The sequence below is a fragment of the Penaeus japonicus genome, unplaced genomic scaffold (assembly GCF_977035675.1).
Source record: "Penaeus japonicus unplaced genomic scaffold, GWHDUDI00000001_assembly GWHDUDI00000029, whole genome shotgun sequence".
Classification (NCBI taxonomy): Eukaryota; Metazoa; Arthropoda; class Malacostraca; order Decapoda; family Penaeidae; genus Penaeus; species Penaeus japonicus.
Genome location: NW_028234431.1, coordinates 13,831,888 through 13,856,887, shown reverse-complemented (window position 1 = coordinate 13,856,887; position 25,000 = coordinate 13,831,888). Strand labels below are relative to the sequence as shown.

At 49.8% G+C, this 25,000-nt stretch overlaps 1 protein-coding gene across 2 annotated transcripts in view; it reads right to left on the bottom strand.

The window, feature by feature from the left end:
* LOC122254893 (uncharacterized) overlaps positions 1-25,000 on the bottom strand; it is a 79,861-nt gene that overhangs the window by 13,190 nt on the left and 41,671 nt on the right. For both annotated transcript variants that reach the window (XM_043018753.2, XM_043018760.2), the window contains exon 4: positions 6,557-8,351. In XM_043018753.2, the coding sequence (XP_042874687.2) occupies positions 6,557-8,351 (1,795 nt within the window). The remainder of the gene's footprint in view (positions 1-6,556; positions 8,352-25,000) is intronic.

Genomic DNA, 25,000 nt, shown 5'->3' with positions numbered 1-25,000 from the left:
ATCATCTCTGGATATTTATCATAGGATTATCAGCAAGATCTCCATTGTCTGACCCGGCGTTCTTACTGTACATCAGGTGACGTATCGCCTCTGCGTGATACCCTCCCTGCCCCCCCCCCCCCCGCCATATCCATCACCTGGTCGCATTCCTAATCCTTCATTTGGTCACTGTCTCCCTTTTCCCATTTACATGAACAGTGACTATGGAATAAAAGGCAGTGAATAAATATACGGCAGATAAAAACAGGTGATGCTATCAAATAGCGCCCGAGGGGGTCAGTGGTGGCGGGAAATCACTTTACGATCAGTGATATAATCTTGACTTGCGCTTTTACTACGCACTTTCTTCTCCTGATGCCCAAGCATTTGCAACTGAACAGGCTAAAGAAGGAATATCTGTAGGTTCCAGATATACCTTCGTCACATGGATTCTGTTTTATGTTTTCTTTTGCAGCAAAGAGAAAACAAAAGACAGCTAACAGAGAAACATACAAAAAACTGATCCCATTAAGAAAGTCTACCTCCTTCAAATCGTGTTCCAATTAGCAACTAATGTCCTGCTTGGCATCAGGTCAAGAGGTCAGCTGCATCTGATGACCTCGTAAATGACCCTACAAAGACCCTTCGAGTCCGGTAGTTATCTCCGCAAAAGTTAGATTGCTTTGCTTAATCCAATAAAAAGTAAGGCAACGAGTCTCCGCAGACGAGCGGATATCCCCCGAACGAATACCACCACACTGCACCAGACTTCATAAATTATATATATATATATATATATATATATATATATATATATATATATATATATAAACTGGGTCTAGCAAAAGATGAGAAAAGCCATAAAAATCAAAGGAGAGGAATATCAAAAGAAGCACAGCCAAGTGGGGCGGCTGATGATCTTCGCCCGCTAGTGCAAAGTGGCCGACCGAATTTGATGGGAAGTGGGGAAAAATCTTGTTTCCTTGTTATATTGGATGAGCGGCCAGGGGAGGCGCCGGGGCTACTTCCCCCCCCCCCCCCCCTTCCCCTCGGATCGGCAGTTGGGCGATATCTCCCCAGGAAATCTGAGCCGGGAGCGACACCTGGGCGGCACGCGCGCGCTCCTTAGCATATGGCTGACCTGAGACGCGAGACCTGAGGCGCTGGGATGACATCTGCTGATTAACATCTTTCCTTACGATGATCGCAAAATAGGAAGGTTTCCGAGACACGTTCTGTTGCGTCACCTTGGTTGCAGGAGTTGAATATTTAGAAGTGTGTTGAGGATGGACTGCCTTGCAAGAAATTTGGCATTCAACGGAGAGCTCCTGCAGCACGGACGGCCGCTGGGCTGACCCTATGGCAAAGCTACTAATCTCCAGGGACAGAAGCCAGCCGTGAGAGCACGCCCTCTCCCGCCGTCTCTTTCACAAACCTTCTCCTTGGGGCTTCTCTCCTTCTCCGGCCTGCGACCTGCGTCATCGTCTTACGCGGTTCTTATCCCTCGACGTCACCTGTTACACAACCGTCGGCCGGAGAGAGACCGCTCTTCCCTTACAAATCCCCCGCGGCTTATCTCCTCCGCCTTGTCCCTCGTGAAAGTCGATCGCGACGCAGGCAGGTGACAGAGACGGGATTACGCCGATCCATTGCCGTCACGCGCGCGGCGACGCACGTGCTCGACCGCCCCGCCGCCGCGCCGCTGACCGTACTCGCGCTCCGCAATACGCCGCTCTACTTTGTTCGGCTTGGCTGCCGTCTACATGATCGTCAGCATGAAATACACACGCCGGAGAGTTTGTTCTTGTGACGTCAATGGTAACACGGTGACATTTATATAAAAGAGAAACACGCAATAAAATACAAAGCCACGCAGAATTAAAACCGCATATCATAATCACGCCCGTGACGTAAAAAAAAAGTTTTCTTTACAGTGCATCAATACAAAACAATCCTAAACCCTGTAGCGACATTCAAAACCTTTCCGCCAGTGTTAACAAGCCAACAGCAAAAAGAATCGCTCGCAAGTGGCAAGTGGATTTCGTGGCCTACATAGATAAATAAAAAAGTGGTCACAACAAGAGGAAAAAAAACGAGTGATATTCTTTTATTTCCTTCGAGCGGGAACAAGGAGGTCTGTTCGTTCGAATGCGATAGTTTGGCTTTGATTTTGCGTTTTAAGAATCATTTTCTTCTGAGCCTCGTTCAGATGTCTGGTGTCCGATTGCATATATTTGGCTTAATAAATGCAGAGTTGTATACTCTCAATTTAGTAAACGTGTATTTATGTTATTACCGGTGATGACTATAATGATGTTTATTTTGAGAGGAAAAGATAACGGATATTTACTGTGTATTTTAGAAACTAGGAGAGGGGGGGGGGGTAACAGCTTTAATTACGATTCATTTTAACAATTTAATTGTTGTGTTATAAAGCTCTCTCTCTGTGCTGATTTGTGTCTTTGCCGGAAATAATGTTGTTTCCATCTGTTGCACAGGCGCGGACTCTCTCTTTCTCCTTCAACCCTCTATCTCTCTCTTTCTCTTTCTCTCTCTTTCTCTCTTTCTCTCTTTCTCTCTTTCTCTCTTTCTCTCTTTCTCTCTCTCTCTCTCTCTCTCTCTCTCTCTCTCTCTCTCTCTCTCTCTCTCTCTCTCTCTCTCTCTCTCTCTCTCTCTCTCCTTCCTTCCTTTGTCTCTCTCTCCTTCCTTCCTTTATCTCTCTCTCCTTCCTCCCTTTTCCTCCTCCCTTTCCTTCCGTACCTCCTCCCTTTGTGTCTTTCTCCTTCCTCCCTGTTCCTCCTCCCTTTCCTTCCTTGCCTCCTCCTTTACCCTCCCTCCCTTCCTCCCATCTCTTTCCCTCCCTCCCTCCTCTTTCAATAAAATAAAAATAGGATCTATGTTTCACGGAGGCCCACCACGCCATTACGCAACGAAATACCTACCAGAGCAAGGCAACAGAGTACCTTGCAACACCTTGCAACGCGAGATGAGCACCGCCAGTGCTGCAATTTCGTCACTCCGATCGGCCCGGCTGGAGCGAAACGAAATGGCTCAAAAACAACAACAGATAGATAGATAGAGGAAGAGGGAGAAGGAGAGGGAGTTTGGGAGGGAGGGCGAGAGAGAGAGAGAGAGAGAGAGAGAGAGAGAGAGAGAGAGAGAGAGAGAGAGAGAGAGAGAGAGAGAGAGAGAGAGAGAGAGAGAGATGAGTATGAATATTTATAGAAAAAAAATAAATAAACGTAATCAAACAGAGAAGAGAAAACATTCCTGAAACGAGGAACAAAAACAAAACAAAAATACGTGGGAAAAGGGCGTCCATCTTCCTCGCAAACCCCCTCCAACAACCCACCCCCTTCCACCCACACCCCCACCCACCCCACGCCCTCACCCAGCCCCTACCACCCGCCCACCCCGCCAGATCGCCGCGCAACACCAGATCGCTCGAGCTGTCGTCAATTAGGTTAGCCTCGCGTAGCACAATTGGATTTGCGTTCCCCTTGATCTGGTTGGCCGGGAAATAGGTGAAACTCCGGCACCCAAGCAAGCAAGCAACCGGGAAGGGTTTTATCTGCGGACGTTTGCACGTGTCTTCTCACTACCTGGTGAGAACGAAACGGATGGATGGTTGGATGGATGGATGGAGAGAGAGAGAGAGAGAGAGAGAGAGAGAGAGAGAGAGAGAGAGAGAGAGAGAGAGAGAGAGAGAGAGAGAGAGAGAGAGAGAGAGAGAGAGAGAGAGAGAGAGAGAGAGAGAGAGAGAGAGAGAGAGAGAAGAGAGAGAGAGAGAGAGAGAGAGAGAGAGAGAGACAGAGACAGAGAGAGAGAGAGAGAGAGAGAGAGAGAGAGAGAGAGAGAGAGAGAGAGAGAGAGAGAGAGAGACTACTCTGTCTATGCTACGGATATTCGTGGGTTTTATAGAGAGCGAGGCACTAGTTTGTATCCGAAGGGAATGGCTGATAAGGGAGGAGAGAGAAACAACGAAGGGAAAATGAAGACAGGTGCGGAGGCTGGGGTTTTTCCTCCGAATCCCGTCTTAAAACTCAAATCTGTCCCCGGAGACTGAGGAAGAAAGGGGGAAAAGGGGAGGGATGGGGGTGGTGGGGAGGGGTGAGAGGGCGCCTCAGCTCCTTTAGGTCGATGGAAAATGAGGAGGGGGTGAATGGGGAAGGGAGAAATGAGGGGGTGAAGGGAGAGGGAGGGGGAGAAGGAGGTGAATGGAAAAGGGGGGGGGAGGAAGAGGTGGAGGAGGAGGAAGAAAAGGAAGAGAACGAGGAGGAGGAGAAGGAGAGGAGGGGATAAAAATAAAAAAACAAAATATACGGAAGGGAGATACGAGGATGAAGAAGAGGGAGAAAACCCAAAGGGAGAGGAGGAGATGACGGCAAAAAGCCGAGGTGGGGATGGGTGGGGGGGGGGCAAAAGGAAGAAGGGATCGGAAGGGAACTAATAATCTTCCCCAGAGAACAATCGAGGCTCCGTTAAGAGACAGCTGCTGGCTTCCTTCCTCACTCCTTCCTCGATCTACCTCCTCTCTCCTCCTAATTCTTCCTTTTATTCCCACCGTCTTGCCTGACATCCTACCTACGGATTATTTCTATCAGCTGCTGTCGCTTTCTTCCGTACACTGATCTTGCTCCCTGTTCCTTTGCCTGGTCCTCGTCAGCCCGCGCTCTCTTCGTGTCGCCTGCTGTTGCTTTTCTTCCTCCAAATGCTCTCCTCTTTTCCGTGTCAGACTATTTGCGAATCAAAAGACATGCATAGCAGGGAGCTGGCTAATAATAGCTATCTATAATTCGCTCGCTTGCTCTCTTGCAATCTGGATTTTCTTGCGTCTCCCTCTCTGTCTCTCTGCCTTTCTCTATTGTGTATATGCTATTGGTACATTTGTCAAATTCACTCTCCCTCTCTGTATGTCTGTCTTTTTCTGTCTCTGTCTCTGTCTCTCTCTCTCTCTCTCTCTCTCTCTCTCTCTCTCTCTCTCTCTCTCTCTCTCTCTCTTGCGTTCTTCTCGTTCTTACGCACCCTACTAACTCCTCCTCTATCCATCTCTCCCTCCCTCGCCGCCACTAAGCTCCCCTTCCGTAAACTCCCCGAAACTCCCGCCGCCCTTCCGCGTACGGCCATCGCGGCGCCTTTGTATGAGAACGCAAAATACGATCGCCATGATTCCGCCATCATCTTAGCAATGGCTGCAATAATGACTTTATGAAGGGGTTGCTGAGGGAGGAAGGGGAGGTAGTGGTTGAGACTATGGTGGGGGGGGTAGGAGGAGGTGGTGGTGGTTGGACGGTAGGAGGAGCGTGCTGGGGTCTGCGGTGCGATGGGGGGGGGGGGGCGAGACTGAGTGAGGTAGATATTGGGTGGTAGGAGCGAAGGAGCTGGTGGCAGGGGAGGGGAGGAGGAGGGACCGGGGAAGGGTCTTTGGGCTTTTGGTTGTCGCTCGGGATACAGGCATGGGTGTTGGCAGGGGATATGGGTGGGGATGGGGGTCAACTATCATCTTGCAGCATCGCAATCTCGCAATACGTGAATCCTAGTCGCTAATAAAACGATTGTGGAGGCGTCGACACGACTAAGACGGGGCAATATAAATACACTGACGCTAGACTTAAGGAAAGGGGGGAGGGAGAGAGGGAAAGAGAGAGAGGCAGGGGGGAGGGAGAGAGGGAAAGAGAGAGAGGCAGGGGGGAGGGAGGGACGGAGAGACAGGGAGGGGGGGGAGGGAGAGAGGTAGAGAGGAAGAGAGGGAGAGAGGAAGAGAGGAAGAGAAAAAGAGAGAAAGAAAAGGAGAGAGAGAGAGAGAGAGAGAGAGAGAGAGAGAGAGAGAGAGAGAGAGAGAGAGAGAGAGAGAGAGAACGAGAGTGAGAGGAAGAGAAAAAGACAAAAAAGAGACCAGTAGTCTCCAGGACCATTACCACTTTAGCGATATTAAGAAAGCCACGCACACAACAGCGTCTCTTAAATCAGGAGTTGCACCAGAGTCGCCAAATTAGCGCCTCCGCGGACGCTGCGGCGCCGTGAAGCAAAGTGTGTCTTCGCAATTATTACGATCGTAAATAGCGCCGGGGTCTCTGCAACTTGACTTCTCTCTCCAACTCCTGCTGGGATGGGACGCTTCTGCGCTGAAGGGCCGGCCGATCAGAAGGGGCTTTTCTGGGAGGATGTGTTGTTCTCTATGTATAGCTGGGTGTCATATGCGTTTTCTTTCTTTCTTTATATCTATCATTCTCAGTCTTCTTCTTCTTCTTCTCCTCCTTCTTTCTTCTTCTTCTTCTTCTTCTTCTTCTCCTCCTCCTTCTTTCTTCTTCTTCTTCTTCTTCTTCTTCTTCTTCTTCTTCTTCTTCTTCTTCTTCTTCTTCTTCTTCTTCTTCTTCTTCTTCTTCTTCTTCTCTCTCTCTCTCTCTCTCCCTCTCTCTCTCTCTCTCTCTCTCTCTCTCTCTCTCTCTCTCTCTCTCTCTCTCTCTCTCTCTCTCTCACTCTCTCTGCCAAAAAATATGTCATGCGCCCCTAAAATAACCTTATCCAGAACTCCTCCTTGACTTCCACTCCTTTCCCTAGAACACCCTTCACGTACCTGTCGGTGAGTCCTCCGGGCAGGATGTGCGCGATGACGTAGCCGAGGGCTCGCTGTCCGGAGATGTAGAGTCCGAGGCCCTCGTCGCTGTCGTCCTTGACGAGGCGGACGAGGCGGAAGGTCTTGTTGGTGAGGGGGGGCTGGGGCAGCGCGGCGGGCGGGGGCGTCGGGCGAGGCAGGGACGGCGCTCGACGCCTGTACCCTGTCGCGTCGCCGTACAGGGAGTCGGCGTCGACGTCTTCTGCCACCATCGCGTCCCGCCACCGCCACGACTCGGCGCGGTCCAGGGATGCCGAGCGCGAGTAGCGGCGCCGCTGGTCGTACGTGTGCTCGAGAACGCGGTCGTCGCGCTCGAACCGCTCTATCCGGTTGAGTCTCTCGAACCGCTCGAAGCGGTCCAGCCGGGGGTCGAGGCGGTCGAGGTCGAGCGAGGAGCGCTTCGAGTAAGCGTCTTCGGGGTAGATGGCCTCGTAGAGGGCGTCGGACGAGGTGGAGGACGCCGGGTAGCTCATGCGGGTGTAGAGGCGGGGCTGCGAGCGCGGACGGCGTCTGATGGGCGGCTGAGGCCCTTCTCCGCAGTGGCAGTGCTGACAACACTCGCTTGTTCGCGCTCGGAGCTTCTCCTCGTCCGTAAGCAGAGGGCGCCCTCCGCTGTTCTTGCTGTTGCTGACTTTCTTCTCCGAGCTCTGGTCTGAGCTGGATTCTGAGCTCAGCTTCCTCCCTGCAGACGGATGACTGCCCTCGGGCTTGATGTATACCGAGGACCTTCCCTCCTCCGCGGCCGAGCCTTTCACTCTCACGGTCACTACGAAATCCCCGTCGCCAAAGCCTGTGGGCGCCGGGATGGGCGAGATGATGTCTCTCGGGGCGGCGTCGCTCTGCCCTTCCCTCTCCCTCTCTCTCTCCCTCCGCTCCCCGCCCGCGCCTCCTCTGTCCTCTAGCTCCTCCTCCTCCTCCTCCTCGCGAGTCCACTTCGTGTTTTCCGACGAATCGGAGCAAGACGACTTAGTATCTGAGTTTTCCGAAAAGGACGATTTGGAATCCGACGTCTCCGAGTAGGATGTTCTGACGTCGGATATGCTGCCGCAGTGGCTGCCGGTGCCACGCCCGCTGTCACCACACTCTTCCCTGGCGGTCGCTTGTTCCTCCGCGACCGAGGTAAGTCTGGATCTGAGAAACGCGTATGGAAACTGTCCTTTCTTTGTCGTCTTATCACCGTCATTCGCCTTAGGTTCACACTCGCCCTCGCCCAAGTCCCCCGCGTCTGCCCCGCCGTCCCCTCCCGCGCCCTCCCTCGCCTCCCCTCTGCTCAGGATGTCCATCCCGGCCTCCAGCGTCGGCAGGTGGGACGTGGAGGCGCTCCTGAACAGGACTGTCCCCTTCACACTCACTGGCTCGTGGTCCAAGTCCTTGAGGGATTCGTACACATTGTCCGGGTCGTCCACCGCGACGCCCTTAGTGTTGTTGTTGGCGGAGTTCACTTCGGCCGCGGGCTTGGCGACCCTCGACGCCGGCGGGAGGTCCTCCAGGTCCTTCGCGGAATCCCAGCTGCGGGATCGCCGGAACAGGTTGCGGATGCTCTCCACGCGGTCCACCTTGGCTCTTCGGGGCTGACGGGGGCCGGTGGGGGTGGCGTCCTTAGCGCTCGACGTCGGCGGCTCCGCGTCTTTGTTGGGCCGCCAGTTCCTCCGGCGGGTGCGAGTGGAGCCCAGAGGGAAGTGGATGTGCTCCTTGCTCTCCCCGCGGGTCAGCTGCTCCAGCTTCTTGCCCATCTTCTTCCCCCATGTTGAGAATCCTAGGGAAAAAAAACAACATTGAATGAGACTACAGGTTGCACATGATCCAAGGCAATACAAAATGAGCACTAAATAAACAAATGAAAAAGACAACGCGCTCAGAAACACGTTGTGTGTATAAAATGTTGATGGTCCCGCTAAAAGTACCAGGCCCGGTATCATCATGGTCAAGAACACCCCCGAGCCACGATTACATCAAGCTGAGAAACAGGTTTATTGTAGCAGCCTGACTCCGCGTAACGTACACGTACCGTAGGCTTTGATAACGCGAAGTAGATTCAGTGTATGATATCGAATATGCTACCTCCTTGAGCCGTACTGAGGTTACACACAACTTTAGAAAGAATCTTGTAGCACGTGCAAATAAAACCGCATAATTCCTTAGGGAATTGTAAACCGCAATGTATACACACAGTCACCTCCCCCCCCCCCCCATAAACCTCTTTAGAATGCCATCTCGCCTCCTGTGCGCGACGCGAAACAAAAGCTAGGGTCAGCACCTTGGATTAATCAACTGTGACCTCGTCTCTTTGCGCAAGGTGAGACTAGAGGGCGACCACGTGTTACCTCGCACGGCCGTGGCAGCAGAGAATACCATGCGATTTTGCCCTTGGGACCCCATGGCCATCTGGTGCCTGTGCGATCGCTGCAAGTCACAGCATAGTACTGAGGTGGCGGTAGGGAGAAAATGGGAGTAGTGTGATGTTGTAGCGAGGAATATTAGTGGTGACAAAAAATAGTAAACAGCCGTTACACAACAGAACCTAGACATGTAAACACATGGCACTTGACGTACTGAACATTCCGGACCTCAAGGCGTCATGAAAATCACAACCGGAAACAAAACCAAATATCAATAACTCACGACAATTACTCCGAGGAAGGATGAGAGAGAGAGAGGAGAGAGAGAGAGAGAGGAGAGAGAGAGAGAGGAGAGAGAGAGAGAGGAGAGAGAGAGAGAGAGAGAGAGGAGAGAGAGAGAGAGAGGAGAGAGAGAGAGAGAGAGGAGAGAGAGAGAGAGGAGAGAGAGAGAGAGAGGAGAGAGAGAGAGAGGAGAGAGAGAGAGAGAGGAGAGAGAGAGAGAGAGAGGAGAGAGAGAGAGAGAGAGGAGAGAGAGAGAGAGGAGAGAGAGAGAGAGAGAGGAGAGAGAGAGAGAGAGAGAGAGAGGAGAGAGAGAGAGAGGAGAGAGAGAGAGAGGAGAGAGAGAGAGGAGAGAGAGAGAGGAGAGAGAGAGAGAGGAGAGAGAGAGAGAGGAGAGAGAGAGAGAGGAGAGAGAGAGAGAGAGGAGAGAGAGAGAGAGAGGAGAGAGAGAGAGAGAGAGAGAGGAGAGAGAGAGAGAGAGGAGAGAGAGAGAGAGAGAGGAGAGAGAGAGAGAGAGAGGAGAGAGAGAGAGAGAGGAGAGAGAGAGAGAGAGAGAGAGAGAGAGAGGAGAGAGAGAGAGAGAGAGAGAGAGGAAAGAGAGAGAGAGAGAGGAGAGAGAGAGAGAGAGAGAGAGAGAGAGAGAGAGAGAGGAGAGAGAGAGAGAGAGAGAGAGAGGAGAGAGAGAGAGAGAGAGAGAGGAGAGAGAGAGAGAGAGAGAGGAGAGAGAGAGAGAGAGAGAGGAGAGAGAGAGAGAGAGAGAGGAGAGAGAGAGAGAGAGAGAGGAGAGAGAGAGAGAGGAGAGAGAGAGAGAGGAGAGAGAGAGAGAGAGGAGAGAGAGAGAGAGGGGAGAGAGAGAGAGAGAGAGAGAGAGAGAGAGAGAGAGAGAGAAAGAGTGAGAGGAGAGAGAAAGAGAGAGGAGAGAGAAAGAGAGAGAGAGAGAGAGGAGAGAGAGAGAGAGGAGAGAGAGAGAGAGAGGAGAGAGAGAGAGAGGAGAGAGAGAGAGAGAGAGAGAGAGAGAGAGAGAGGAGAGAGAGAGAGAGAGAGAGGAGAGAGAGAGAGAGAGAGAGGAGAGAGAGAGAGAGGAGAGAGAGAGAGAGGAGAGAGAGAGAGAGGAGAGAGAGAGAGAGGAGAGAGAGAGAGAGAGAGAGGAGAGAGAGAGAGAGGAGAGAGAGAGAGAGGAGAGAGAGAGAGAGAGAGGAGAGAGAGAGAGAGGAGAGAGAGAGAGAGGAGAGAGAGAGAGAGAGAGAGGAGAGAGAGAGAGAGAGGAGAGAGAGAGAGAGAGAGGAGAGAGAGAGAGAGGAGAGAGAGAGAGAGAGAGGAGAGAGAGAGAGAGAGAGAGGAGAGAGAGAGAGAGGAGAGAGAGAGAGAGAGAGAGAGAGAGAGAGAGAGAGAGAGAGAGAGAGAGAGGAGAGAGAGAGAGAGGAGAGAGAGAGAGAGGAGAGAGAGAGAGAGAGGAGAGAGAGAGAGAGAGGAGAGAGAGAGAGAGAGAGAGAGAGAGGAGAGAGAGAGAGAGGAGAGAGAGAGAGAGAGAGAGAGAGAGAGAGAGGAGAGAGAGAGAGAGGAGAGAGAGAGAGAGAGAGGAGAGAGAGAGAGAGAGAGAGGAGAGAGAGAGAGAGAGGAGAGAGAGAGAGAGAGAGAGGAGAGAGAGAGAGAGAGAGGAGAGAGAGAGAGAGAGAGAGAGAGAGAGAGAGAGAGAGAGAGAGAGGAGAGAGAGAGAGAGAGAGAGAGGAGAGAGAGAGAGAGAGAGAGAGAGAGAGGAGAGAGAGAGAGAGGAGAGAGAGAGAGAGGAGAGAGAGAGAGAGAGAGAGAGGAGAGAGAGAGAGAGAGAGAGGAGAGAGAGAGAGAGAGAGAGAGAGAGAGAGAGAGAGAGAGGAGAGAGAGAGAGAGGAGAGAGAGAGAGAGAGAGAGAGGAGAGAGAGAGAGAGAGAGAGAGAGAGGAGAGAGAGAGAGAGAGGAGAGAGAGAGAGAGAGGAGAGAGAGAGAGAGGAGAGAGAGAGAGAGAGAGAGAGAGAGAGAGGAGAGAGAGAGAGAGGAGAGAGAGAGAGAGGAGAGAGAGAGAGAGAGGAGAGAGAGAGAGAGGAGAGAGAGAGAGAGAGAGAGAGAGAGAGGAGAGAGAGAGAGAGAGAGAGGAGAGAGAGAGAGAGAGAGGAGAGAGAGAGAGAGGAGAGAGAGAGAGAGAGAGAGAGAGAGAGAGAGAGAGGAGAGAGAGAGAGAGAGAGAGAGGAGAGAGAGGAGAGAGAGAGAGAGAGAGAGGAGAGAGAATGAGAGAGAGAGGAGAGAGAGAGAGAGGAGAGAGAGAGAGAGGAGAGAGAGAGAGAGAGAGAGAGAGAGAGAGGAGAGAGAGAGAGAGAGAGAGAGAGAGGAGAGAGAGAGAGAGGAGAGAGAGAGAGAGGAGAGAGAGAGAGAGAGGAGAGAGAGAGAGAGAGAGAGGAGAGAGAGAGAGAGAGAGAGGAGAGAGAGAGAGAGAGAGAGAGGAGAGAGAGAGAGAGGAGAGAGAGAGAGAGGAGAGAGAGAGAGAGAGAGAGAGAGAGAGAGAGGAGAGAGAGAGAGAGAGGAGAGAGAGAGAGAGAGGAGAGAGAGAGAGAGGAGAGAGAGAGAGAGAGAGGAGAGAGAGAGAGAGGAGAGAGAGAGAGAGAGAGAGAGGAGAGAGAGAGAGAGGAGAGAGAGAGAGAGAGGAGAGAGAGAGAGAGGAGAGAGAGAGAGAGGAGAGAGAGAGAGAGGAGAGAGAGAGAGAGAGAGGAGAGAGAGAGAGAGAGAGAGAGGAGAGAGAGAGAGAGGAGAGAGAGAGAGAGAGAGGAGAGAGAGAGAGAGAGAGAGAGAGAGAGAGAGAGAGAGAGAGAGAGAGGAGAGAGAGAGAGAGAGAGAGAGAGGAGAGAGAGAGAGAGGAGAGAGAGAGAGAGGAGAGAGAGAGAGAGGAGAGAGAGAGAGAGGAGAGAGAGAGAGAGGAGAGAGAGAGAGAGGAGAGAGAGAGAGAGGAGAGAGAGAGAGAGAGAGAGAGAGAGAGAGAGAGAGAGAGAGAGAGAGAGAGAGAGAGAGAGAGAGAGAGAGAGAGAGAGAGAGAGAGAGAGAGAGAGAGGAGAGAGAGAGAGAGAGAGAGGAGAGAGAGAGAGAGAGAGGAGAGAGAGAGAGAGGAGAGAGAGAGAGAGAGAGAGAGGAGAGAGAGAGAGAGAGAGGAGAGAGAGAGAGAGAGAGAGAGAGAGGAGAGAGAGAGAGAGAGAGAGAGGAGAGAGAGAGAGAGGAGAGAGAGAGAGAGGAGAGAGAGAGAGAGAGGAGAGAGAGAGAGAGGAGAGAGAGAGAGAGGAGAGAGAGAGAGAGAGAGGAGAGAGAGAGAGAGAGAGAGAGAGAGAGAGGAGAGAGAGAGAGAGAGAGAGAGAGAGAGGGGAGAGAGAGAGAGAGAGAGAGAGAGAGAGAGAGAGAGGAGAGAGAGAGAAGAAGAGAGAAAGATGCCTTCCCTCTACTATCACACCGCGGCTGGGACATGTTCGTCTCGCACTCAGCTATTTCTGGCCTTGCACTTCGCCGGTGGCATGCAAAGACCTTTTACATGACCTTTAAATAAACTAAAAAAAAAAAAAACAATGAAAATAGAGCAACTGAAAGAAAGTATTTCTTTAAAAATTGATGAAATAATTATACTTACACTGAAAGAGAATTATGCAGAATAATGCAACAGCAACGTATAAGCATTGTGAATTAACATCGCTGAATAATCAAAGGAAATAACGCAATCAAATCGACGTTATAAGACATTATTAACAGCCATCAGTGTAATGGAAAATCCTGAGTGGAAGTTCGCTCCATAACCTCCACTCCACCTCCACCTCCACCTCCACCTCCACCTCCACCTCCACCTCCACCTCCCCCTCCACCTCCCCCTCCACCTCCACCTCCACCTCCCCCTTCACCTCCACCTCCATCCTCAACCCTCCACCTCCACCTCCACCTTCACCTCCACCTCCTCCTTTCCCCTCGCACAGGACGCAACTGCCTTCCCTCTACTATCACACCGCGGATGGGACACGTTCGTCTCGCACTCAGCTATTTCTGGCCTTGCACTTCGCCGGTGGCATGCAAAGACCTTTTACATGACCTTTAAATAAACTAAAAAAAAAAAAAACAATGAAAATAGAGCAACTGAAAGAAAGTATTTCTTAAATAATTATGAAATAATTATACTTACACTGCAAGAGAATTGTGCAGAATAATGCAACAGCAACGTATAAGCATTGGGAATTAACATCGCTGAATAATCAAAGGAAATAACGCAATCAAATCGACGTTATAAGACATTATTAACAGCCATCAGTGTAATGGAAAATCCTGAGTGGAAGTTCGCTCCATAACCTCCGCTCCACCTCCACCTCCACCTCACCTTTCCCCTCGCACAGGACGCGACTGCCTTCCCTCTACTATCACACCGCGGCTGGGACATGTTCGTCTCGCACTCAGCTATTTCTGGCCTTGCACTTCGCCGGTGGCATGCAAAGACCTTTTACATGACCTTTAAATAAACTAAAAAAAAAAAAAACAATGAAAATAGAGCAACTGAAAGAAAGTATTTCTTTAAAAATTGATGAAATAATTATACTTACACTGAAAGAGAATTATGCAGAATAATGCAACAGCAACGTATAAGCATTGTGAATTAACATCGCTGAATAATCAAAGGAAATAACGCAATCAAATCGACGTTATAAGACATTATTAACAGCCATCAGTGTAATGGAAAATCCTGAGTGGAAGTTCGCTCCATAACCTCCACTCCACCTCCACCTCCACCTCCACCTCCACCTCCACCTCCACCTCCACCCCCTCCACCCCTCCCCCATCTCCTCCGGCTCTGTCCCTCCAATGCCTCCACCCCCTCTTCTCCTCCTCAACTCATCCTCCTCCTCCTCCCCTTCCTCCTACTCTACCTCCACCCATCCTCCTCTTCCTCCTGCTCCACCTCCACCCATCCTCCTCATCCTCCTCTTCCTCTTACTCCACCTCCACCCATCCTCCTCATCCTCCTCTTCCTCCTACTCCTGTTCCACCTCCACCTCCACCTCCACCTCCACCTCCACCTCCACCTCCACCTCCACCTCCACCTCCACCTCCACCTTTCCCCTCGCACAGGACGCGACTGCCTTCCCTCTACTATCACACCGCGGCTGGGACATGTTCGTCTCGCACTCAGCTATTTCTGGCCTTGCACTTCGCCGGTGGCATGCAAAGACCTTTTACATGACCTTTAAATAAACTAAAAAAAAAAGATAAATAAATAACAACGACACGACAATGGAATATAAATCTTCCTATGGTGAGAGTGAGGAAGACATTTCGATTCGGTTGTTTATCTGAGGCAGCGTCGAAGAGGTCGGGGAGGTGGGGATAGGGGATAGGGGAGGGGGAGGGGGAGAGGATGTTTGGGGGGGGGGAGCACGTGTGACAATTGCATAAGAGAAGGAGCGGGTTTCGCTGTATCTGTTTGTCTGTCTCGGCGCCCACATTCCTGCCACCGCCGGCCTCACGACGAGTCCCTTAAATCCTCACTTGGAATCTCACCGCCAAGGTAAGCTAACCTGTAATTTACCTCCGCCCCCTCCCCCTCCCCCTGCCCCATCCTCCCTCTTCACCTCCTCCATCCTCCCTCTGCTCCTTCTCCTCCTCCTCCTCCTCCTCCCCCTCCTCCTTTTTCTTTTCCTTCTTCTCCTTCTGCTTCCCATTCTCTTCTCTCTTCTCACTTCTCCTTCTCCTTCTCCTTCTCCTTCTCCTTCTTCTCCTTCTCTTACTCCTTCTTCTTCTCCTCCTTCTCTTTCTCCTCTTCCTCCGCCCCTTTCCAAAATAGCAAGATCTGATATCCATTAATGATACTCCCCGTTTTCATCTCATTAATAACAAAAGCGGAGACTGAACCAAAACAATTACTTTCTTGGCGTCGCTTCCCGAGATGAAAATCGGATGACATCAACGTTTTAGAAATTAACAGAAATTGAAACCTTCCCACCAGTCACATTGATATGCAATTATCGGCCATAAAAGACGAGAAAATGTTCAGCAAAAACAAAGGAATACCATGATCTAACAGTGTTCATTTTGGAGGAAATGAACAAAACCGTAATTATAATGAGTTTCATAAAACTAAGTGGCTGCAAATTAGTTCTGCAGAAAGTTAATACAACATTCATCGTGGAAATTGCAAATAAAAAACAACAACAACATTTGTGCGAGTTTTGCAATTAGCGCCGTGGCTTCTCTGTGGAATAGGTAAGTGAGTACATGAATACATCCCATATGCATTCCTACATTCCCCCACACAGCAGAGTAGGTTCAGCCATGTATATGCAAATGGGGTTATAAATAGCACTGGTCAATATATACGAAGCTGAATGAATAGGATATGAATAGGAAAGTCTTATTGTGGCTCAGACCACCCCTGGAAAAAATAACTAATCAATGATGATGATGTTGGTGATGAAGGTAGTGGTGATGATGGTGGTGGTGATGATGATGGTGGTGGTGATGATGGTGGTGGTGATGGTGGTGGTGATGATAGTGGTAGTGGTGGTGATGATGGTGGTGGTGGTGATGATGATGATGATGATGATTGATGATGATGATGACAATGATGGTGGTGGTGGTGATGATAGTAGTAGTAATAATACGTATTCTCTTCCTTTTCTCTTAGCTGAGACTTCCCCCATCCTTAATCTAGGTCACCGAGGCGGCACCAACTCCGAGGCAAAAGCTTCCCCGTTCTCATGGTTTCCTATAAAAATCCTACACGAATTATCCTATTGCGGGCTATTTTGGCGAGCGGGCGTGTGGAACCGAAGGAGAGAGTGCTCACGGGCGGGTGCAGGTCCTGGGAAAGCCCGGCGCGGCGGTGCAGGTTGCAAGGAAAGACCCTTAGCGACGGAAGCTCCGGCTGTCTCTTGTCCGGGGTACGCTTAATGTTCGCAACGCGCCTCCCTCTGCACAGTTAAACTACCAGAGTTTTAATTACAACACATTGTAATGGTGTATGTATACCGTAATGAAAGAGCCGTGGCCTTCAAGGGTTTGATCACCCGCCCGTTCCGATGCGCTTCTCGCAGTGGTCAACACCTTCATTGTCTTCCCGACAAGTCAAATAAACCTTACATAAGCAGCGAGCAGTGACAAGCCACCTGTTAAACATTGCAGCGAGCGAGGTAAAGGCACTCACTATCTTCTGCATCTCCCAAGGCCTTCGTGCTCTCGCCTGTCCAGCCGGCGTCCACGGGGGCGCGACCCACTGTCCTTTGCAGCAGGTCATGACCTGCCTGCACCCACCTGGACCCACTCGGACCCACCTGAGCCCAGCTGGACCCTCCGTAAAGAGCAGCTGCCTACCTCGCTCTGCCCACGAAGCCAGCGACCATGGCTACCTCGGTAAAATGTTTTCCTAGAAAGTTAAATGAAGCCTGAAATAAAACAGGCTGTATTAGGAGCTTAACAAGCCCATTCAGGCGGCGTCCCGTGGGAGAAATTTGCATATGTTTACCTTAGCCGACTGTGACAGGGGGAGCTTATGAATAAAAAAGTACCGAGTTGTTTATTCCGCGTATTCGTCCTCTATCTAATTCCATATCGCGCTTCAATTCATAGAGATATTTTAGTTCAAGCCTCTTTAAAGCTTCGACAAGTTAACCGGCCTCTTCGTTTGGCTTAATCGCACTCGTGGAGGAAAACCATTCTTGTTTATCTTTCTTTCTTTGTTGACTCCATTTTCTCTCTTCTTTTTTCACTGGTCTTTGTCTTTGCTTTCTTCAGAGTTGCCTTTCATCTGTGATTTATATCATATGCTTTTCTTTCTTTTCCCTTTTCCTATCTCATTTCACTTTCCTCCTTCCCTTTCCTTTTACTCGCCGTCATCCTCCACTTCTCTCTCTACTCCGTCGCCTCCTTTTCTTTCCCTTTCTCACTCTACTCTCTTCTCTGCATTGTTATCCTCCTTCACTCCTCATTTTCATCGTCTATTCTTATCCTTCTTTTACTCCTCTGCCTCCTTCCCTTCTTCCCCTCGTTCTTTCCTCTTCCTTCCTGTCCCTCCTCCTTCCCTCCCTCACCCTTTTTCCTCCATCCCTTTTTCTTTTTTTTCTTCTTCTTCTTCTTCTTCTTTTTCTTCTTCTTCTTCTTCCTCCTCCTCCTCCTCGCCCTCTTCCCACCTCTCCCTCCTCCTCCTCCTCCTCCTCCTCGCCCTCTTCCCACCTCTCCCTCCTCCTCCTCCTCCTCCTTCTTCCCCCTCTCGCCCTCTTCCCCGCAGTGTTTGTCGTCGCCCGGCGGGGGGTTGCCGCTACTCTCTCCCGACCATTAATTACGAGCGAGCTCTCTGGCCTCTAAATAATGGCTCACTAACGGGGTACCGCAGAGGAAAAATCTTCTGCCAAATGTTCCTATTGTGTGTCTGCGGTCTGCGTCATGCTGCGCTCTCGTCGCTGCTTAACATGACACTGCTGGAGAGTGTCTGAGGCGCGCTTGACGTCTGCTGTCGAAGGGGATGCGAGGCCCTTTGGCTGCGCTTCGGTGGGAAGAGGGCTGTCGGCCTGTGGCTTGGCGCACGAAAATGATTGTAAGCGATCGAGGTGAGGGAAAAATCGAACAACGCGTGCACTTTTGCTGTCGAGTTCGCTCTCTTGCTCTCGTTCTCTCTCTCGTTTTTGCTCTCTCTCTCTCTCTCTCTCTCTCTCTCTCTCTCTCTCTCTCTCTCTCTCTCTCTCTCTCTCTCTCTCTCTCTCTCTCTCATACACACATAACCATTTATTCATTCACTCACTCACTTTCCCACTCCTACTATGACTCCCTCTTATTTTCCCTCCCTCTTCTTTTCACTCACCCCCTCCTCTTCTCCGTCTCCCTCCCCTCACACACACACTCTCTCTCTCTCTCTCTCCTTTTCCTTCTTGTCCCCTCCCCCTTTCTTCTTCTCTCACTCCCCTCTCTCCGTCATCATTATCATTACTCCTCTCGCCTTTTCTCCTGCTCCTCCTCGTCATCCTCCCTCTCCTTCTCATCCTTCTCCCTTTCCCGCGAGTACAAAACACCGTCGACATTTCCTAACAGGTTATATTCTGTGGATGAGCGAGGGCGTGGTTGTCCATTACGGCAGTTATTAGAAACTATGGGGCGGCCGCAGACTCTCCCTCTCCTGCAGCAGATGTCGAGGAAGGCATAAGTACCTCGGCGTCTGCGTATCACCCCCGGCATTCCTGCACCGGCCCAACCTGAATGCAAGTCGGTTAAGCGTGTATTACAGGTGTTAGGACACCGCGTCCCGGCGAAAAAAAGAACACTTTCCACTTGTACGTCTGCCTCTTAACGGGGGCGAAGAATCTTGGGTCACATCTCGTAAACATGGGAAGGGAGGGGGAGAGACGGGGGAGGAATATCCCGACCTACCTTTCGCGACTCGAGGCTTCACACCATCTGAGGCACCCATCAATAGCGCTATCAGTGACACATCTCTTGGCACAACAAACATCCTCTCCCACCCACTCTCCCTCCCCCTCGGGTCTTCACCTACCGATCACCGCCTCCGCACTGTCGCGGCGACCCTGCGGCTACGGCATTATCGATAACAGTAACTAACCGCGGCTGTGATCATCGTCGCCGTCGCCGAGAACCATCTCTATCCGGCTCCTCCCGGGCTCTTGTCCTAGTTAAGGTCGAGGACAAGGCTACGCAAACATACGGCAACCTGAACCAGACACCTCCGAATGTGTACTACGGGCACCCTGCCAGCCTAGCGTCCTCCACTCTTAACAGTATTTGAGATCTTAATTTTCTTATCATCCGTGTCTTCGGAACCAAGTTATGATCAACCATTCACCAACAGTACCGTTCGCCGGTTCTTTCCCTCCCGCCGCCGCTAGTGTGTATGCAGCCCTCGCCCAGAGTACCGGGGACCAGTTCCACCCTATGAAAACAGGTCTCACGTACAACTCCAGTGGATCCCCATCCCTGCCTCGTCCCACAGTACCAAGTCCAACGTAGTCCAGCTCTCGCCTCCGCCGCCCCTTCCTCCCAAGAGGTGTGGTGTGGAGGCCATCTGGTGCCTGGCGCAGAGGGACGCGGCTGGGCCACACGTCACTCAAGGTTCTGTTGATTGTTTCGTGATCAGAGTGACTCGTGTTTCGGGGTTTATGTGTCACTGTTCTCTGTATATCACACCGTTTCACTGTTGTCCGTGTATCACACCGTTATTTCTTCTGGCTAAGGCCATAATCAGTCTCTGGTATGGTAGAAGACACGGTTAATGCCAGTAAGTCGTGAAAAATCGCTAGTTAATATTGCCCTTTTATCACACGCCACTCGCCTTGTCGTCTATAAGGTATCTTGAAAGGTGGTAATATGAATTTCATAATTACTTTTTTTAGCTTGATAATATTTTCTTCTTGCGTGTACATGCATCAGTTGGAGATATAATGAGGCAAGCAGCACGAACACAGGAAACACGGTAGAGCACTTCCCCGCCGCGATTGTTTCGTCGCAAGTCACACCGCGGGTCGTGTTTTCAAGAGCCCAACCCTTCAAGTCTGGGAGGTGACGCTCGACATCTCCGCCTTATCTCGGCCCTCCGACCTCCAGCCATCCGTCAGGGGGAGCTTCGGATATCGGGTCCGCGTGCGATATCGGGACGGCGTCTTCAAAGGGGACGGAGCGAGGAGCGTAGGAGGAGGGGAGAGAGGAACGTGAGAAGCGGGGGAAGGGGGGGGGGGAGGTGAATGAATACATACTTTCAACAAAATACTAGCGGGGGATATCTGTGCCGACCTTGGAGTAAATAGCAAAGCGTGAAATTAGAGAGGATAACCACTACCCTCAGCAACAAGGTCATCCCTTCATCACCCCGACTTCGCTTGCGTACTAAAAACCAAGACGGATTTCAGGGACGTTGTGGGCGGGGGAGGGGGGGAGGGATGAACGCTTGTTCGCACGTCACCGCATGTCGTCAAAACAACCATAATGTTCGGTTATTATCTCCGCTGCGAAAAAAAACTTGGGACAAAACAACTAGAGCAGTACAATGATCCCTAAGTCTGTGTTTATTTGAATTCCGCATAGGCATGAAAAAAAAATAATTAGTATATGGTTATAGGTTTATATGCCATGAGATATTAATAATACAATTTGCTGGTTACCACGCCAAATTCGGTATAAACGGTACTGATACACTTGGAGGTTATACTCTTAATGTTTAACATGGGTGTTGAACACGCGAGGTGCACGCAATCGCAGAGCAACTAAAAAGTCATTTTCCACCAGTAGTTCACACGTTTAGTACCGCAGTACAAAGAACGACTCATCTGGCTTCTGACTGACGCTATAACGACAGGAGGTCACGGCTCCTGTCAGGGATGTTTGGCAGTGTCCGTGGCAGCGTTAGCAGCACGGCTTTTTTTTCCTACTTTGAAAAAAGGGACAATATCCATTTCATTCCCTAATAGTACTGTTGTTATGCTTGTTCTCCTCTCTCCCACTTATTCCTTCCTTCCCCTACGCAGTATCATCCTCATTCCCCTTCCAAACACCCTTCCTTCCCCTCTTCTGCCTCGCATTAACCCTGTCCCTCTTGCGACCCCCTCTCCGAACCCTTGGCCGACCCTCCGACGATGCTTCCCTTTCCTTGTCTCCTTCCCTATCTCCCCTCTTTTCCCCTCGATCCATTACCCCCAGTTTTTTTTATCTTTCCTTCACTTTCCTTCCCTTACGCTTTCTGGCTGTCTCCCTCCCCCTCCCCTGCTCACTTGCTATTTCTCTCCCTTCTTCCTTCTCTATATCTCTATCTCCTTTTCTCCTTCGTCTATCCACTCTCACCCCGCCCCTCGTTTTCTCCCTCGCCTCCCCCCCCTCCCCTCTACACCAACCCCCCCGTGTGATGAGGATCCTTCACCTGACATCCTCACGACATCCCAGTAATGGCGTTTCGAGTGTTCTAGAAGTCCTTGTACACAATCATTCTCTACGTGAGGCTGCCTGTGAGAGCCCAAGCTTTCCCTAGAGCTCTTGGGGTTTGGGATTGCTGCTGACTTGATTTTCCCCTTGATTTTTCGTCTTCCTCTTTCTTTTTTTCTTTCTATTTTACTTTGTTTTTTTTTCCTCTTTATTTCTTTTTTTTTACTGTTGTCGATTTGCCCTTCTTTTTTCAGCATTTCTTTTATTTTTTTATTTCCTTCTTTTCTGGTACTACTACTGACTTTCTTTTTTCGCTCTTTTTTCGTTTTTCTTCTTTTTGTTTCCTATTTGAGACTGCTGGTGGCTTAACTCCCCTTGTTTTTTTCCCTCTTTTTCGGTCTTTCTATCTTTCTTACTTGGGACTGCTACCGACTTTATACTTCCCTCGTTTTTTGTCTTCTGTTTTTTCTTTCTTTCTTATTCTGCCTCGTTATTTCCTCTTGTTCTCCCTCTCTTTGTGTCTGACGAACTGATTCTTTCCCACTCCTCATCCGTTTCTCTCTTTTTCTCTTTTTATTTTTCTATTTTCTTGCGTCCGTTCCTCCCGCTTCCTCTCCCATCTTTTCGTTCGATGCAAGTTTGTTTGAAGGGTCTTCAATCCTGAACAATGTGGAAGTCGGAAAGTTAACAGAACCAAACTTTATGAATATAAGATATCATAAGGCGGTCTCCTCCTGACGGTATTTCTTAGCGTACGTTTCCCCTTGTGCATTTTCTGAGATCGACAGGCTGAGTGCTCTCTCTCTCTCTCTCTCTCTCTCTCTCTCTCTCTCTCTCTCTCTCTCTCTCTCTCTCTCTCTCTCTCTCTCTCTCTCTCTCTCATTGTATGCTTGTTTTTGCGACGACTGAATCTACAAAAGGGCTACAGCTGAGCCCAGACACTTACGAGAGAAAGAGAGGAAAGAGAGAGAAAAAAATTGGGTGAGAGTCAAAGCCCTTCATCCTTTTCCGATATTTTCGCTGCTGTGCGTCGCTACTAATTATAATTCGCATTTTCAAACACCCGTAGTTCTTCTGAGGTTTTTAGGAGGGGTGGGGGTGGGGGGTGATTTTTTTGATAGCGATATGAAAAAGAAAAAAACTAATATAAAAGCGGACACGTCCTCTTAGGGAGGCATAGGGGAAGAGACCTAATTTTTTTTAAGCCTCCTTCATTAGAGGGATCCAGAACTGCCTCAGGGGCCCCCTTTCCCTTCTTTCTTATCCACGTCACTCTCACTCTTTCTCTCTTGCTCTTGAGTTCTCTGTCAGTATATCTTTCACTTTCTCTTTTTCTTCTCTTTCTTTCTTTCTCTTTTTGCCCCTTTCTTCCTCTCTCTATCTCCGTCTCTCTCTCTCTCTCTCTTTCTTTCTTTCTCTCTCTCTCTCTCTCTCTCTCTCTCTCTCTCTCTCTCTCTCTCTCTCTCTCTCTCTCTCTCTCTCTCTCTCTCTCTCTCTCTCTCTTCTTCTTCTTCTACCCATCCCATTTCCCTTATTTTTTCCCTACCCTACACTCCAGATATTAAAAGCCAAGCCATTAATACAACAAAGAAAAAAGGGAAAAAAGTGTGTGGGGGTAGAGGGGAAACAACCCCCCCCCCCCAAACACAAAAAAAAGTCTGTCTTTGCCGTCGCGGAGGAGAAGGAGGGGAAAAAGTTGAAGGAAACCCATGATGCTTCTTGCGCGACTCTCCATCTTGGCGGAAGGAAAAGAGGTCTGGGGGAGAAGGGCGATGGAGAGAGGAAGGGCGAGGAGAGAGGGGGGAAGAGGAAGGGAGGAAGAGGAGAATGGGTGAGGATGGAGGCTAGGTATGGAAGGGGAAGGTACGAGGTCTGGGAGAGAAGGGCGAAGGAGAGAGGGAGGGTGAGGCGAAAGAGGAAGGAGGAGAGGAGAAAGAGGTGGGGATGGAGGGTGATGAAGGAGACAAAGGGGGAGAGAGGGTTAAGGTATGAGGAGAGAGGGAAACGAGGAAGGGTGAGGAAGGAGACAAAGGGAGAGAGAGGGTTAAGGTATGAGGAGAGAGGGAAACGAGGAAGGGGAGAAGGGGGAGAGGTAAAAGGGACAAGGATGGAGATTGAGGGAAACAAGAGGTGAGGGGAGATAACGGAGATAGGAGAAAGGGGAGAGGGTGAAGGATAAGAAGATAGTAATGGAGCGAGGGGAGAAGGGAAAGAAGTAGATAAGTAAGTACTAGAATACGCTGGGAAGGGAAGTAGGAAGAAAAAAGGATAAGAGTGGGCAAAGAATAGAAAAAAAAACAAATGTGAGGATTAAAAAAAGTGACATGAAAGGGAAAAGACACAACATCGGAATAAAAGAAAGGGAACTCTACACTATGAAAATAAACCCCGACAACATATAGGAAAACACGCCCCCCCCCTACACTCAAAAAACAACAAAATAAATAAACACAAACAAAACAAAGAAAACAAATAAAGAGCAAAAAAAATCCACTCCCGATAAGATTTTTTTTCTCTCTCCCGCGAGGAAAGAACTTTGTCATCGTCCTTTAGTTCAATTCATAAATATAAATCCCCAGGCCTCCAGACCACAAGAAGGAGATAGATTTAAAAGCCCTGACAGCACTTTAATTTCAAATTGCATAAACGCTCCAAAGAAACCTGCTATGCCAGATGCTCTCGACCCTCGTGAGTCCACACACGTCGCTTGCCTGATATAACGGTCATTTCTATTCGCTTGATTCTTCGTCGTTAACCGAAATTATCCTTTAACTAAATTCTCCTTATTTCTTTCTTTCTCTCTCTCTCTCTCTCTCTCGCTCCTTTCTTGTGTCTTTGATTTGATTATCTCTATATGATAGAATAAGGGAGTCTGTAATAGGGGTGATCTAATGTGACCTGGGATATGTGGCTTTCGGTTTTGTCGAAATGAGATTTTTTTTGTTTGTGTGTGTGTGTTTGCGTGTTTGTGTTTGTGTGTGTGTGTGTGTGTGTGTGTGTTTGCGTGTTTGTGTTTGTGTGTGTGTGTCTGTGTGTTTGCGTGTTTGTGTTTGTGTGTGTGTGTGTTTGTGTTTGTCTTTGTGTGTGTGTGTGTGTGTGTTTGTGTTTGTGTATGTGTGTGTGTGTGTGTGTGTGTTTGCGTGTTTGTGTGTGTGTGTGTTGGTGTGTATGTCAGTGTGTTTGCGTGTTTGTGTGTGTGTGTGTGTATATATTGTGTGTGTGTGTTGTGTGTTGTGTGTGTTGTGTGTTGTGTGTGTGTGTGTGTGTGTGTGTGTGTGTGTGTTTGTGTGTGTGTGTGTGTGTGTGTTGTGTGTGTGTGTGTGTGTGTGTGTGTGTGTGTGTGTGTGTGTGTGTGTGTGTGTGTGTGTGTGTGTGTGTGTGTGTGTGTGTGTGTTTGCGTGTGTGTGTGTGAGGAGGAAAAGAAGGGGGAGAAGGAAAAGGAGTAAAAAGAAAAGGCGGAAAAAGAGGAGGAGGGGGAGATAGAGGACGAAGAGACGGAGGACAAGGAGGAGGAACCCTCTAATAACTATAACAATCTCACAGTAACAAAAAAGAGAAGAAAATAAAGACAAAGAAATAACAATACTCAATAAAGGAAACACGCGGAAGAGCAAGGAAGCGGCGCCAGCGGAAGATCTCGCTCGCCAGGAAGAGAAGGTGATCGGTGACCTTGCTCGGGTCATAGCAATGTGTCACGACCTCGGCATCTCTTGAACGTTACTCAAAGCCGTACTTTTTGCTTCCTCTTCTCCTTCTTCCTCGGCGTTTGAATCCCTCGGAGCAATAATGGTCTCATTGTCCCACAGGAGCGGGGTACGCAGGAGAGTGTATCCTGCGCTACCGTTGAAAAAGAACTCCTAAACCAATAGACGAGGAGAAAGGCGGCATT